Source organism: Aspergillus melleus (assembly GCF_016097325.1).
Source record: "Aspergillus melleus strain CBS 546.65 chromosome Unknown contig7, whole genome shotgun sequence".
Taxonomy (NCBI): Eukaryota; Fungi; Ascomycota; class Eurotiomycetes; order Eurotiales; family Aspergillaceae; genus Aspergillus; species Aspergillus melleus.
The window spans coordinates 2,283,456-2,297,190 of record NW_025763376.1 but is presented as its reverse complement, the minus strand read 5'-3'; the positions used below and the strand labels follow the sequence as shown (position 1 = coordinate 2,297,190).

Sequence of the window (13,735 nt, the reverse complement as noted above, 5' to 3'; positions counted from 1 at the left end):
TTCGATGGGCCCAACCTTCTTGAGTAGATGCCTTTATCCAATTAAGGAAACAAGCCTGCAAATATAACAAACATCACAGAAGGATCTTCCTTCCCTTCTCTCCATAGCTACTTCGGATGTACCATTTCTTGCAACAATCTCCCCAAGCTTCTACAGACTATCGATTAGATATCCCAACACACCACCCTCCGCAATTCCAGAGCATGAAAAATGTCCAAATCGCAATTTGTAATGAGCTTTTATCACACACTCATGCACCCCCGAACATGGATCATTCTGCAACACCTTATCTTAACTCGGATTCCCATTCCAATCCCCCGTTGCCATTGCCGTCCAGCTTTGGCGACACTGAGCTTGCCCCCACCGGGCGCAAATCAATAATCTGTGTGAGACAACCTCGCGGAGAGACAACCTTGTCCAGGCGCCATCCAGCCTCTTCTGCCAGTCTTTTGTATTCCTCCAGCGTGCGTTCCTTGTTTCTGCACCGAGCTAGCATACGAATATCCGCGTACCGTGCCCCGCGACCCAGGCGGCCATCGAACAGAACGGATTCCACAATTAACACTCGACTGATTCCGGGAGTCAGGATGATAGTATCTCGAATCCGACGAAGAAGCCTCACACAGTCTTCGTCGCCCCAGTTATGCAAGATCCATCGAAGCAAATAGACAGACGATTTCGGGATCTCGTCCTGGAAGAAATCTCCCCCAGTCACGGAGACAAGTCGACTTGTCAGTGGATCCTCTGGAGGAAACTTTTGTTGCAGAATCTCTGCGGTGGATGGGAGCTCAAAAGCACCGGCCGTGGCGTCCGGGAATCGCTCCAGATACGAACGGATGAAGTCTCCGACACCCGCACCAATGTCCATAACGGTCTCGGACTTGAGTTCGTTCCACGGATAATCAGCCAGCAGTCCCGGAGCCTCGACGACGCTTCCGGTGCCGGTCACTTTGTGGAAACCCGCGATTCGTCCTGTTTCGGCCAGGTACTGGTAGATGGGCTTGTCAGTATTGTAGAAGAGCTCTGTGGCGGTTTTGGGCTGATCGCGCTTGAGCTGGTCAGGCAGATGTGAGATCAGGTCGTAATACTCTCGTGGGAAGAAGTCGACCCAGTTGAGCCAAGTGGCCCAATGGTCTTTACGAAGCAGGTCCGAAAGCCTATTGTTCGACAGTCTGCCGGTTTTCGGGTCCTGGTGGAAATATCCCATTTCACGGAGGTATCGAACGATTTGAAAGAGACCTTGCTCGTGCAGACCGGTGGACTTAGCAAGATCGGAAATGCTGCAGGGCTGGAGCCTCTGGACATGGTCAGCCAGCGCATACTCTGATGCGCACAGTAGAACTTTGCTGTTTGTGAAGGCTGGATTTGGTCAGTCAGACGTCTTGGAGGTAGAGCATGACTTTGCGGAAAGGATTACCAAATACGCCATCTACCAGTGTCATATGAGGCGGGGTCAAAGTAACAAGAAGCTTGTCCAACACTTGCACAGTGTCTAGGAGCTTTTGGTAGGCCCCGCTGGACGTGCTCATTGAGGTCGGGGAGACTTCGAGGCACGAGTCAAGCTCTTGCGACAGAGGCCCTTCAAGCTGCGACAAAGCGTGGTTGATGTTCCAATTCAGATGGTCCAGTTCGTTTTCCATTGTGTTCGAGTTCTCGTTGCTTTCTGGGATGTCCGATCTTTCGAGCAAAAAGAAAGTCAAGGTGCCTATTTAACGATGTATGAACGGTTGGAATTATTTGCATCCAAACTCGGGCCTTACTCTCGAAGATAAACCCACAAGTTACCCATGAATTTCGATTTCCAGTCTCAACACCGATCTGACTGTTCTCGGAGGATATCGAAAAAGCAAGAAACACAAACTCGCCGAAGCCGTTCGGGCGCCGCAGTTCGGCTTTTCCTTTGTCTCACTCAGCCGAGAGCTTCAAACTAAGCTCATGGCATTGGGACCCGAGATCGATGCTTCTAAATTTCAAAAGTCCAAGATATCTGGGTAGCATAAATCATTGTGCACACAATTCAACCCATCTTTGACACATTCTCAACAATGGATTACCACGCTACCTGCCTGCTTGACCACTTTTCCGCCCAACTGCGAAATCAGCCTTCATCTGTCGCTGTCGAGGATTTAACGCAGACTGCCAACCAGAAAATCTCGAGCAATATCACTTACGCGCAGCTCGATATACTTTCGGAGAGATGGAGCGAAAAATTGCGCCTAGCTGGAATAGGGTCAGGATGCATAGTGCCTCTTCTCTCTACCCGCTCCATTGCAATGGTTGCAGCGATTTTGGCAATCCTCAAGCTTCGTGCTGCCTACGTACCGATTGACTTAGAGTCATGGGGTGAAGATCGAATAAGTAGTGTCCTTCAAGCCGTTGATCCGCATGTCATTGTTTCAACTTCAACGTCCCCAATTCATTCCTGCCCGTATTCTCGGATCGAACTGCAAAATACTGAAATTGAGGATATCGAGACAACTAAGGAAGCCCCGGCATTGAACAGAGTCTCGGATGTGACAGATAGAGGTAATGATCTGGCATACATTATCTTTACAAGCGGAACGACAGGGAAGCCGAAAGGAGTCATGGTTGGCCAAAGGTCCATTTCGCGCTATGTGACAGAGGGTGGCGAACTTCCCTTTAACTTGAACGTGAAGGCCGGCACACGGGTGTTACTCATATGCTCAATTGCATTTGATGGTGAGCTTCTGCAACTGGACTATAAGACTGTGTTCTCACTAAATTCGTTCAGTATGTGCTGGTGTCATGTTCAACACCCTCTGCAACGGTGGCACCCTTGTTTTGGCTGATCCCACAACGCTTGAAGCAGCAGCCAAAACATGTCATGTGTTGCCATTAACTCCAAGCATCTTGGTGACACTTGATCCGGCAGCTGGCTTTGACGCTGTCGAGTCAATCTTCCTGGGTGGTGAGAGTCCAAGCCCGTCACTGATCGAGACATGGTCATCGCCTCGTCGACGGCTCTACAATTCTTACGGACCCACGGAGACAACTTGCACCGCGCTCATGGCGAATCTATTACCTGGAAATCCCATTACAATCGGATTTCAAATCTCGTATAGCACTATTCTTCTTCTCGACGAGTACGGAGACGAGTCTTCCGAGGGGGAAATTTGCATCGCTGGGCTGGGTTTAGCTCTCGGTTATTTTCAGGATCCGGATCGTACTGCAAAATCCTTTGTAACCCGGAATGGCACAAAGATCTATAAGACCGGTGATTATGGAAAAATTACGGATTATGGAATCCAATTCTGTGGTCGAAAGGATAGCATGGTGAAGAACCGAGGATTTTTGATTAACCTCGAGGGCGACGTTGAGCCTGTGCTGTTGTCCTTCGACAAGGTCAAGCGCGCATCCGCGTTCATGTCACAAGGCCGACTGATTGCATTTGTGAGCCCAGTTGAAGCCAAAGCAGGCCTTCGAGAGTACCTTGAGCAAACTACATCCTCATTTTTGATCCCGGATACGATTTACTCCCTGGATGAGTTCCCGACAACTAGCAACGGGAAGGTTGATCGAAGAGCGTTGCTGCATATGCATGAAGCAGAGCAGGGAGCAGAGTCGAACAAATTAGAGAAAGGGTTACCCGCATTGGAAGCTGTGCAAAGGGGCTTCTCATACGTTCTCAGGTTGCCCCAGTCTCACATTCATGAGGGATCCTCATTCCGTCAGTTGGGTGGGCATTCTCTCGCCGCTGTCATGCTAGTGTCAATATTGAGAAAGATGGGGTTTGACATAGGTGTTGCTGAGGTTCTCATGCTAGACGATGTGGGCAAGCTAGCCAAAATCGCCCGGGTCAGGCTGGATAATGCCCCCTATCCTTCGCATGCGGACCAAGTCTCACTAGATCACCTGAAAAAAGAGATATCGACGATCAGATCTCTTGAAAGCAAAAGAATATCGCCCATGACCGACATACAAACCCGAATGGTTAGTGCTAGCCTTTCCAATCCGGGGCATTCATTTATCAAGACGTCCTTTACATTCGAACATCCTGGGCAAGAGGATTTGACGCCTATTCTTCATGCTGCCTGGGACCGTCTTCACCGGCGACATGAAATTCTACGGACATCGTTCGTTCTGACTGCCTCACGCGGTGCTCAGATTATATCCGACGACACTGACTTTGCTTGGAAACAACGATCAGTCAGCGAATCCGAGTGGGACTGCGCCAGTCAATCTGAAGGGCTTATGGATTTCGATGGGTTTCCTGGATTTGATGCAGAGAATCAAAAGTCATTGTCACAGGTCATTTTACTCACGTTGCATAATCGCCGCACTCGGTTTATCTGGAGAGTCCACCACAGTCTAGTTGACGGATGGTCCATGGCAACATTGATGCGCGACTTCGCCGCCTGTATCGACAATCAAAAGCTGCCACCTGCGTCACAGTTTGCTCAAGTCTCTCATGCAATCGGCAAGTTGGAATCCGAGTCATCGGACAGAGCTGTCACGTTCTGGAAAGAGTATCTGGACGGATACCTTCCCGCTCAAAGACTTCGATTGTCTCCGCCATCCGATATCAACGACTACACGCAAGCAGATGTTTCCTATCCACTCCGGGCCAGCGTACTAGCTCTTGAGACCGCAGCAATAGAGAAGTTTGCAGTCACTCCAGCGACGATTCTATACGCTGCATGGGGCCTTCTCTTGTCCCGATACTGCAGCGCCGAAAACATAATCGTAGGAGCCGTTCTTTCCGGTCGAAGTCTCCCAATCCCAGGAGTTGAAAATGTCGTCGGACCTATGATCAACACTCTGCCTCTCAAAGTCAACACAGATCATAGTCTGCCCGTGCAACGTTTTATACGGTCCGTATTCGAAAGTCTATGCGGTATCCTAGACTTCCACTGGTCGCCCGTTACCCTCATCCAGGAAGCCTCGGGATGCAAACCAGCAGACCTCTTCGAGACGCTTTTCGCCCTCCAATATGACTTTCCTCAATCTCCTTGGGAATCCAACTTGGTCTCCGCGCCGAAGGATATACGTTACACTGAAGCCACACAAGTCCCGTTGACAGTATTACTAGATAGTTCTGAAGGGAAATTCAATGTCCGGTTTCTCTACCGGAAATCTCACTTCGACGATCGAGTTATCCAACGGATGATGCGCCAATTTGACAGTGTCCTCACAGGACTTGTTGAAGCTACTCCAATATCTAACTTAGATCAGATAACTTCAACCATCTTCACCAGCACTGTAATCGGTAATTTCACTCCAGACTCAGCACAGCTGGCCGGAATACCCGGTGAGGCCGGGAACTTAGCGCAGGCAGTCAACAACATGATCCGAGCACACCCTAACATATGCGCTGTTGAGGGTCTAGCGAGCACCCTCACATATCATGAGTTCGGCAAAATGACCGACCAAATCGCCAGACGACTCTCCAAGCACGCAAAACCAGGGGAAGTGATCTGCGTCGTCAGTGACGGCTCCCTCTCGTGGGTTCTCGCGATGATTGCAGCCATTAAAACCGGAGCCATTTATTGTCCAATTGATCAGAGGCTTCCGACTGAGAGAAAGAAATACATGGTTGGAAACTGTCAAGCATCGCTTGTGCTGTACACCAATCCCGAGCAAGACACAGTCCCGTGTGACGTTCCATCTCTTAACGTTGAGTCGATTATGGCGCAAGATCCCGCCTCTGAAGACATCACCCCTGTCAACAGCATAGGTAGTGGTGATGATATCGCCTGTTTGATATACACTTCTGGAAGCACGGGTCTACCCAAAGGTATGTTGACCCTTTTCCGAATTCCTCTGTGAGCATAATCCGTGCAAAAGCTAACAACATTCCAGCTGTCCAACTGCAGCACAAAGGCATCCTGAACGTGATCTCCCAGGGAGAAGGAAGATTACACTCCTGTCCAGGACAACGCAACGCACAAATGCTCTCTCTTGGATTTGACTGCTGCATCAAGGAAGTATTCTCGACCCTGTGCTTTGGAGCAACGCTCGTCCTTAAAGATCCGGAGAACCCCATCTCCCATCTTTCAAGAGTCGATGCAACAATGGCAACTCCGTCCCTGCTTGCAACGCTCGATCCGTCCGATTATCCTAATTTGAAAGTTATCACTGTCGCGGGAGAAGCAGTCTCCCAGGCTCTCAATGACAGATGGTCCGCTGGCCGCATCATGGTGAATGGATACGGTCCGGCAGAGTGCACTTTAATCTCCACAGTTGCAAGACTACGTCCAGGGGAGAGAGTGTCGATTGGGAAGCCACTGCCCGGCACATCGTGCTATCTTCTTGACGCGATGAAACGGCCAGTTCCAATTGGTGTCAGTGGAGAGATCTATCTTGCCGGAGTACAAGTCACGCCTGGATACCTACACAACGAGCATGAAACAGCCAAGCGCATCCTAAGCGACCCCTTTCACCCTGGCCAAGCCATGTTCCGAACCGGTGACATTGCAAGACAGCTCGAGAACGGGAACCTCGAATACATAGGCCGAGAAGATAATCAGATCAAACTTCGTGGGTTCCGAATCGATCTCGGGGAAGTCCAAAGCACAATCTCCAATCTGGCCTCTGCGGCGAGAAACATCGCTCTCGTCGTGTCGAACGGACACCTCATTGCTTTTGTGACTCCAGAAACCATCAACATCACCGGTTTGGCGAAGCGTCTTGAGTCGCACCTCCCCGAGTATGCAGTTCCAAACAGGATAGTCGCACTTGCGACGCTGCCTATTTCTGCGAACCATAAAGTCGACACTAGTGCATTGAAGAAATACCTAGTTCAGGAAGACAATCTAAACACGAGGCATGAAGAGCTAGAGACCGATACCCAACGAGCCGTTGCGGCCATCTGGGCAGGGGTTCTCGCTCGCGATCTCAACCTAATGCCCATCAGTCCGAAGGACCGGTTCTTCGAGCTCGGTGGTCACTCCTTGTTGCAGATAAAAGTGGCCCAGGCCATCTCCAAACAGTGGAACATCCGCCCATTGCCGCTGAAAACTGTCATTCGACATCCCGCCCTTCAGGACTTGTCACTTGCCATTGAGGAGCTCCTCAACCATTCAACCAACACAAATGAACCCGTGACATCCTTCCTAGAAACACCTTCCATCCCACGAGATAGTGAACTCCCACTATCTTATCTGGAGAAGGAAATGTTGCTCAATCACCTTATCTCAGGTGGCTCTCCGGCTGGGAACATGAACTACGTCTGCAAAATCCAAGGCGGCATAAACATTGAGACTCTAGCTAGTGCTTTTCAGATTGTGACAGCAGATACCGAAGTATTCCGTTCTAGGTATCAGGTTCTGCAGGGAAAATTTTCCCGATCACTGTTGGTTGGTACCCCTGAGGTACCCCGTATCGTTCAGACCGGTAATCTGGGCTCTTTTGTTCACGGCCGAGTCACCAAGCCCTTTGACCTCGCCATGGAACCACCTGTCGATGTTTCTATCGTCATTGGGACGCCGATGCAGGCCATGGTGGTGGTCGTCATGTCACACGTCGTCGGTGACGCAACCACAATGGCAACGTACCTCAATCAGGTCTCAGAAACATACGATTTCCTGGCTGCAAGCCCTCAAGCTGGGGCGGGGATCGTTCTACCCAGAAGGCCAACGCCTGAAAAGACATACATTGATTGGGCACACTGGTCTCAAACCGTACAGCCAATCCCACGGGTTCTCTCGTTCTGGTCTTCGTATCTGTCTGACCTCCCTACACCGGTCACATTCGGCCGTCCCAAGCCAGCGCCAGCCACATACATGGGATTGACCCGTTCATGGAGCCTTTCCCCGTCCATGTTCCGCAGCATGTCCCAGCTCGCCACCAAAGCGTCAATTACAATGCATCAGCTTGTGCTAGCAGGGGTATTCTTCTGCTTACAGTGCGTCGACCGACGCGATGACATGCTCCTCGCAGCGCCATTCACTCATCGCACGGAGGGCGGGACAGAACACATGACCGGTCTTTTTCTTGATCGCTTGTTAATTCGTATTCGGAGGAATATATCGGAACACAAAACACTTTTCCAATTCCTGACATCAGTTCGGGAAAGTAGCCAACAGGCTCTGGCGAATATTGTTCCATTCCGAACGTTGCGCCAGCTGGTTCAGTGCGCACCCAGCCTTTCTGAGCCCCTTTTCAAAGTTATGGTCACGTATCATACTGCGGCTGACCGACGACCGTTCCTGGAACTGAAATGTGCAGAGGTTCAGCCCATCCCATGCAGGAATACGGGCGGCTCAAAGTTCCCTCTGACGGTCGAATTCACGGAGACGGCGCAGCAGGACATTCTGATCGATATGGAATATGATATGGGCTGTATCAGCGAAGAGGCTGCGCAGCGGCTAGAGTTTGCTCTGACGTTTGTATTGCAGCTCATGATTCTGGAAACCACGCCTGGTGATATTATAGATCTGGGAGCGACATCGTTCAAGCCTGCACCGAATGGCGGGGCAGGATGCACGAATACGATGGCCCAGGAAGCCAAGGATTTGGGCGAGCGGAAACTGCAGGAGAAAAGACTGTTGAGCAATGGGGTCGATGCAACGGTGGGAACGGATGCAGTTGGGATTGGGATTGTCTCGGAGGCTATTGGTGCTTGTCTTGATCTTGACAAACCGGAAATCGATGGCCAAAAGTCTTTTTGGGAACTAGGCGCCCAGAGTATGGACGCCATCAGATTGCAGAAGCTTTGTGAAGAGCGTGGGATTCAGCTGAGTCTCCGTGATGTGTTTGTGGCTGGCAGTATCGGACAATTAGCGGCTCGTAGTGTGATGGTCGGATCCGCCTAGGATAAACGGTGTACTTTGCTAGTTGTTTCGGGTTCAAAGAAAACGTTAGTTAAACGAATGGAACGAGTTATTCGGCCCCCTGTTACCTTTTCCGATAAGGCTTACTACACAAAGAGGCTCGTTTGTTGTCAAAAATATCCCCGTCTTCGATTCCTAGCACGGCCGGGGCGTATTAGGTTCAGCGGCTTCAGCCTTCCCTATCGGAGGATCCTTCTATGGATTCGGACGCCGAAAATTAATGCCCCGTTACTGTGGTACTTTGCGTCATGTCAGGCCGTATTCGGGCCATCAAGGGCCACCTGGAGCACTCGTGGCCGAGTAACTGGGGGGCTGCGGATGGTGAGCTGAAAATAGCATTGAGTGAACCACAATGACATCCAAGCAGTTGTATATTTAGCTTCGCATGCACCCATTCACTGTAGTAGAAAGATCCTCAGAGATATTCCGGATAGCGAAGGTGTCCAACTTGACTTGAATCCATTCAACATGTCTGCTAGTGCCGAATCGTTGTTCCCTTCGTCCCCGGGTACGCTCACTCGGCTCAACGGCGTAAACGGCTCCCCTGCCAAGATGCAGAAGAAGTTGACGAATGGTGACACCGACACGAGAGACAGTTTGTCGCTTGCTTTTTTCACTCCATACGACGTACTCACGACGGCCCTTCCACTGCCTGCTCCCACTTCTTCCACGGCATTCTGGTGGCGAGAAACTGGTCCGTTGATGAGCAAGCTCCTTTCGAAGGCAGATTATCCCTTGTATACCCATTACAAGTACCTGCTTCTTTATCACACCCACATTTTACCCCTACTTGGCCCACGCCCGCCGCTCGAGAACTCTGTCCAGCCGTCTCCGGCCAACGCACCCTGGCGATCTTTCCTGACTGACGACTTCTCCCCACTCGAGCCCAGTTGGAATGTGAATGGAAATGCCGAGTCCCAAAGTACAATTCGACTTGGTGTTGAGCCTGTCGGTTTCGATGCAGGCTCGGCCGCAGATCCATTCAACCAAGCCGCGGTCATGCGGTTCATGCACTCGTATGCCGCATCAGAAGTCGGTGCGAATTTGTCCATGTTCGAACATTTCCGTGCCGAGCTTTTCGTGTCCCCCGATGTACACCCTCAATTCCGAGACAAACTTCCAAGCGGCGAACACACCACACAAAGCTTCCTTGCATTCGACTTGGACGCCGGTGGCGTGACCAGCAAAGCCTATTTCTTTCCCATTTTGAAGGCGATGATCACTGGACAGAGCACAACGAAAGTGATTTCGGACTCGATTCTGCGGCTGGCACAAAAAAGCAGTCTCTGGGGTCCTCAAGCGATTACAGCTTTATCCGTGCTTGAGGCGTGGATGGCGAGCTTGAATGGAGCAGCTAAGGCAGAGATGATCAGCGTGGATTGTGTGGATGAAGCTGAGTCTCGAATCAAGATATATGTACGCATCCCTCACACCGCGCTGCGGGAGGTAAAAGAGGCATATTGCCTTGGGGGTCGCTTGATAGACGAGAACACCACCGAAGCCGTAAAGCTGCTGGACGAGCTGTGGAGAACAATATTTGACGTCGCGGACGAAAATGCAGACCTGCCACAGAACGACCACCGGACAGCGGGAACAATCTTCAATTTCGAGCTGCGGCCGGGCAAATGGTTCCCGGAACCCAAGGTGTATCTTCCTGTCAGACATTATTGTGAAAATGATATACAGATCGCTGGGAGACTGCAGAAATTCTTTGGAAAGCTGGGATGGAATCAACTGGAGCGAGGATATTCCAAAGATCTTGAAGATTTGTTGTAAGTTCTCCCGTTCCCCTGAACAAAAGGCCTAGGAACACTAAACCAAATTTAGCCCACATCATCCGTTGTCCACATCTACTGGCACACACACCTACCTGTCATTTTCCTATAAGAAGCAGAAAGGCGTTTATATGACCATGTATTATAGTCCCCGGGTATACAGCGTATGAGGCGCAGAGTCCTTCGTTTGAGTGAAACTTTTCTTTTTTGATGCATTCCATTGTTTTTCGTTGTTCTATGAAATGGTATCACGTTGATGGCGGCTTCCCTGGTCGACAGTCCACAACCAAGATGTGGAGGCCTATCTTTCTTATCAATCGTTAGACACAATTTGAATTACCAATAGAAGTAACTTTCGCAAGCGTCCAGCAAGACACTAATATGAGTTAATATCAGTGGGATCAAAGTTCCAAAATCCCTAAAACAGTCATTATTAGCAAAAGGCTCCTCAAAGAACTGTAGGATCACCCACCCAGTCAAATGACATGGATACATCCTGCATATCGAGGTTTCCTAGGTCACCAATATCGGGCAATGGGGCACCTATCACCGAGCTCCCTTGTGCTGCAGGCGTCTCTGCAAATGTCTGAGGGGCTGCCATGGTTGCTGTTGTGCTGATGTCGGGTATTATTCCGTTAGGAGGGAAGAGAGCCGAATATGGTGTCAAAGGGAATGTTTGTTGAGAGTTCTTGGCCAAACAATTTGAGATTATCCGGTTGATAACATTCCATATCGAGCTCATTTCACGTCCCTTCATGTTCATTGTATCACGCAGGACGGTCAGGGCACGAGAGCGAAGGATACTGTGATCAGCCGCCTGGAACTCTGGTGTTTCTAACTCAGACACGATATGCATTATTGCCTGGAAGCAGGAGTGACCTCCGATATGCCATTGAAATCTTTGAGCGTCTTTGTCGTCCGGAATCATATTCATGCTTTCCATCAAGCTTACAGATTTTTCCAATACGCTAGACCGACCAGAGTCAGACGTAAGTACATCATTTTTAAGGGGACAGTTGCTCTTATAACAACGGTTTACTCACGTTTGTCGGATATCTGGGGTGACCACCGCCTCACGGTATTGTTTCGGGGTGCGTAGCCAGAAGATTGACCAGCACCTCCATTCAATTACAGCCGAAAGTCCAAGCGCAAGGCGCTGCATTGGTATATTGGCGTCGCAGAACTGCAGATATTCGGTTTCAATGTGCGAGGCCATGTCGCCCACCATATTACGGACTTCGATGAAAAGGGCCTGGAGCTCCGCAATTGGATACAAGCTGGGATTTCCTTGAACGGCCGAAGACTTTAGCCGTCGTTCTAGGCGGTAAGTACTTCGCACAATTCTCCTGAAGCAGTGGATTCCGTTTAATCGAATGAGGTGTCCCGTCATGTCTGTAAATCCCGGTGGCGAATACGTATCGGTAGTGAGGTGTGCTCCTTCGACAAGCTCTTCATCGTCAATATTCCTGGGTAACAGAGTTGTGTAATCTTCGTCGGCGATGGTTGGCTCCTGCCCTCTGGCTTCAGCTGACCTGAAGTCGAGATGACATATTTGATGCCATAATCGCCGGCGAATCTCCACCTGAACGACATCCATGTTTTTTGAAGGGAATAAAGAAGGTTCCCTGTGAAGGCCTTGCGAGAGTGCCATTCTAACAGCAAGACCAAGTAGAGTCCATGTTCTTGACATGTCATCTTCTCGTGACTGGCAGGTCTAATTGGCTTATGAGTATCATTTCCGCTACGGACATGCAGATCAATACTTGGAACTTACCAAAAGCAAAACAAACGCTTGCAGGACTTCGATGTTCGGGGTTGTCAAAAAGCCCTCCCTCCCAAGTCCTAGCTCCACTCCCCTTTGGAACTGAGCCAGCAGCGTTTCCTTGTCTGCAGAAAATTGCGCGAGTACGGTTTCTGGTGGCAGGCTGTTGACAGCTGAATAGAAAACAGCCAAGGCCAAGGGCTCAAATGAGTGGATCGAGGGGTCCGGCACAGATTCTTCACTTTCTTCGCCCGCGTCCTGGTTCATGGCGTATGTTTGGTTGACGTAAAGCGCAATGCGTCGTCGGAGAGAAGGTTTGTGCACCAGACGTGTCATCGGATCAACATTGGAGAAGAATATCTTTAGATATTCAAAGCAATCCTCTGCGGATCTGGGGAGCCAAGGCGTAAGGCTGTCAACGCCGGTGTTGGAAAACGGAAATGGAGTGGTATCCCGTTCGGAGGATGGGCTTTCCCCAGGAACGCTCCGAGCCTGGTCCCCGAGTAACATTTTCACATCGTGAATCTAGTCGAATTAGCCATGGTCGCTGGTAGCTCAGGCTGTATCAGGCAATCATACCTCGTCCGCGAGCAGCGCGTAGTGCAGGGATGAGACCCACCGTGACTGGCCGCTTTCCGGTTCTAGTAGCAAGGCACCATCGTATCCATCAGCAGACAAAGTTTCGTTCCCACGGTCTGGCATCGCAATGCTAGCGACACCTTTTTGCTCTCCATCCTGCGACGCGTCGGGACCAGAAGCCTGCGCATCCGTCGGCGGTGGGGCGTTAGCATTAACACCGCCCTCGATCGCCCTTTCCAGCAGCTTTTCCAACCTCTCCAAACGGCTTCTGATCTCATCTTGGCCGGAGCGCAGATTAGATCGCGACACACGGTTGGCCGTCGAGTGGGGCTGCGCCTGCGACGACACTTGAGGATTCACGTATGTGCAAACTCGATTGCCTCGCTGACATGGGGAACAGACTGGCTGCACATGGTCGCACTTGACTTTCCGACGACGACATGTCAGGCATGCAGTGATGGTTCGCTGACGGCCTTTCTGAATGCCCCCAGGCAGCGGCGTGGGGTTGGTCTTCGTGGAGTCCATCAAACGATGGACGGGAGGGTATCAATGTCCTCTGATCTGGGAGTGGGGGGGGTTTCCTGTCCTCTTTCAGATGGTCAGGTTCAAACTGCATGCACCGAGGGCTTCACTTGATAGCTGCAAGAGACTTGGAAGGAGCAAAGAGGCGAAACGAGATACGAAAGGAAGCTGCGAAATGCGAATGCCTGTAGACCGGTGATCCGCTAGCCGCGTTGGGGTTAGCGCACATAGCCCTGATCCTGCTGACTCAGAGTTTGCCTGAGGCTGCTTTACGACCCTAAAGGAGGCACTAGCGAGGAAATGAA

General features: G+C 50.7%; 4 protein-coding genes across 4 annotated transcripts; 2 read left to right on the top strand and 2 right to left on the bottom strand.

Annotated features, from left to right (window-relative positions):
* Positions 1–286: 286 nt before the first annotated feature.
* On the bottom strand, positions 287–2,021 carry hasC (O-methyltransferase hasC; the record flags this gene model as incomplete). Its single annotated transcript, XM_046093474.1, has 2 exons — positions 1,418–2,021; positions 287–1,359 (listed from the first exon to the last, which is right to left on the bottom strand). The coding sequence occupies exons 1-2, from the start codon at positions 1,638–1,640 to the stop codon at positions 287–289; spliced, it is 1,296 nt and encodes a 431-aa protein (XP_045949452.1). The 5' UTR covers positions 1,641–2,021.
* A 745-nt stretch (positions 2,022–2,766) lies between these two features.
* nrps5 (nonribosomal peptide synthetase hasD) lies at positions 2,767–8,774 on the top strand (the record flags this gene model as incomplete). The annotated part of the gene is made up of 2 exons (XM_046093473.1): positions 2,767–5,755; positions 5,821–8,774. 2 exons carry the CDS (start codon positions 2,767–2,769, stop codon positions 8,772–8,774), a joined length of 5,943 nt encoding a protein of 1,980 aa, XP_045949451.1.
* A 486-nt stretch (positions 8,775–9,260) lies between these two features.
* hasE (7-dimethylallyltryptophan synthase hasE) lies at positions 9,261–10,737 on the top strand (the record flags this gene model as incomplete). Its single annotated transcript, XM_046093472.1, has 2 exons — positions 9,261–10,564; positions 10,620–10,737. The coding sequence occupies 2 exons, from the start codon at positions 9,261–9,263 to the stop codon at positions 10,735–10,737; spliced, it is 1,422 nt and encodes a 473-aa protein (XP_045949450.1).
* hasF (Zn(II)2Cys6 domain-containing transcription factor hasF) lies at positions 9,344–13,559 on the bottom strand. Its single transcript, XM_046093471.1, has 6 exons — positions 12,909–13,559; positions 12,342–12,854; positions 11,611–12,281; positions 11,040–11,535; positions 10,663–10,985; positions 9,344–10,604 (listed from the first exon to the last, which is right to left on the bottom strand). Exons 1-5 carry the CDS (start codon positions 13,431–13,433, stop codon positions 10,944–10,946), a joined length of 2,247 nt encoding a protein of 748 aa, XP_045949449.1. The 5' UTR covers positions 13,434–13,559; the 3' UTR covers positions 9,344–10,604; positions 10,663–10,943.
* Between the last annotated feature and the right edge of the window lie 176 nt (positions 13,560–13,735).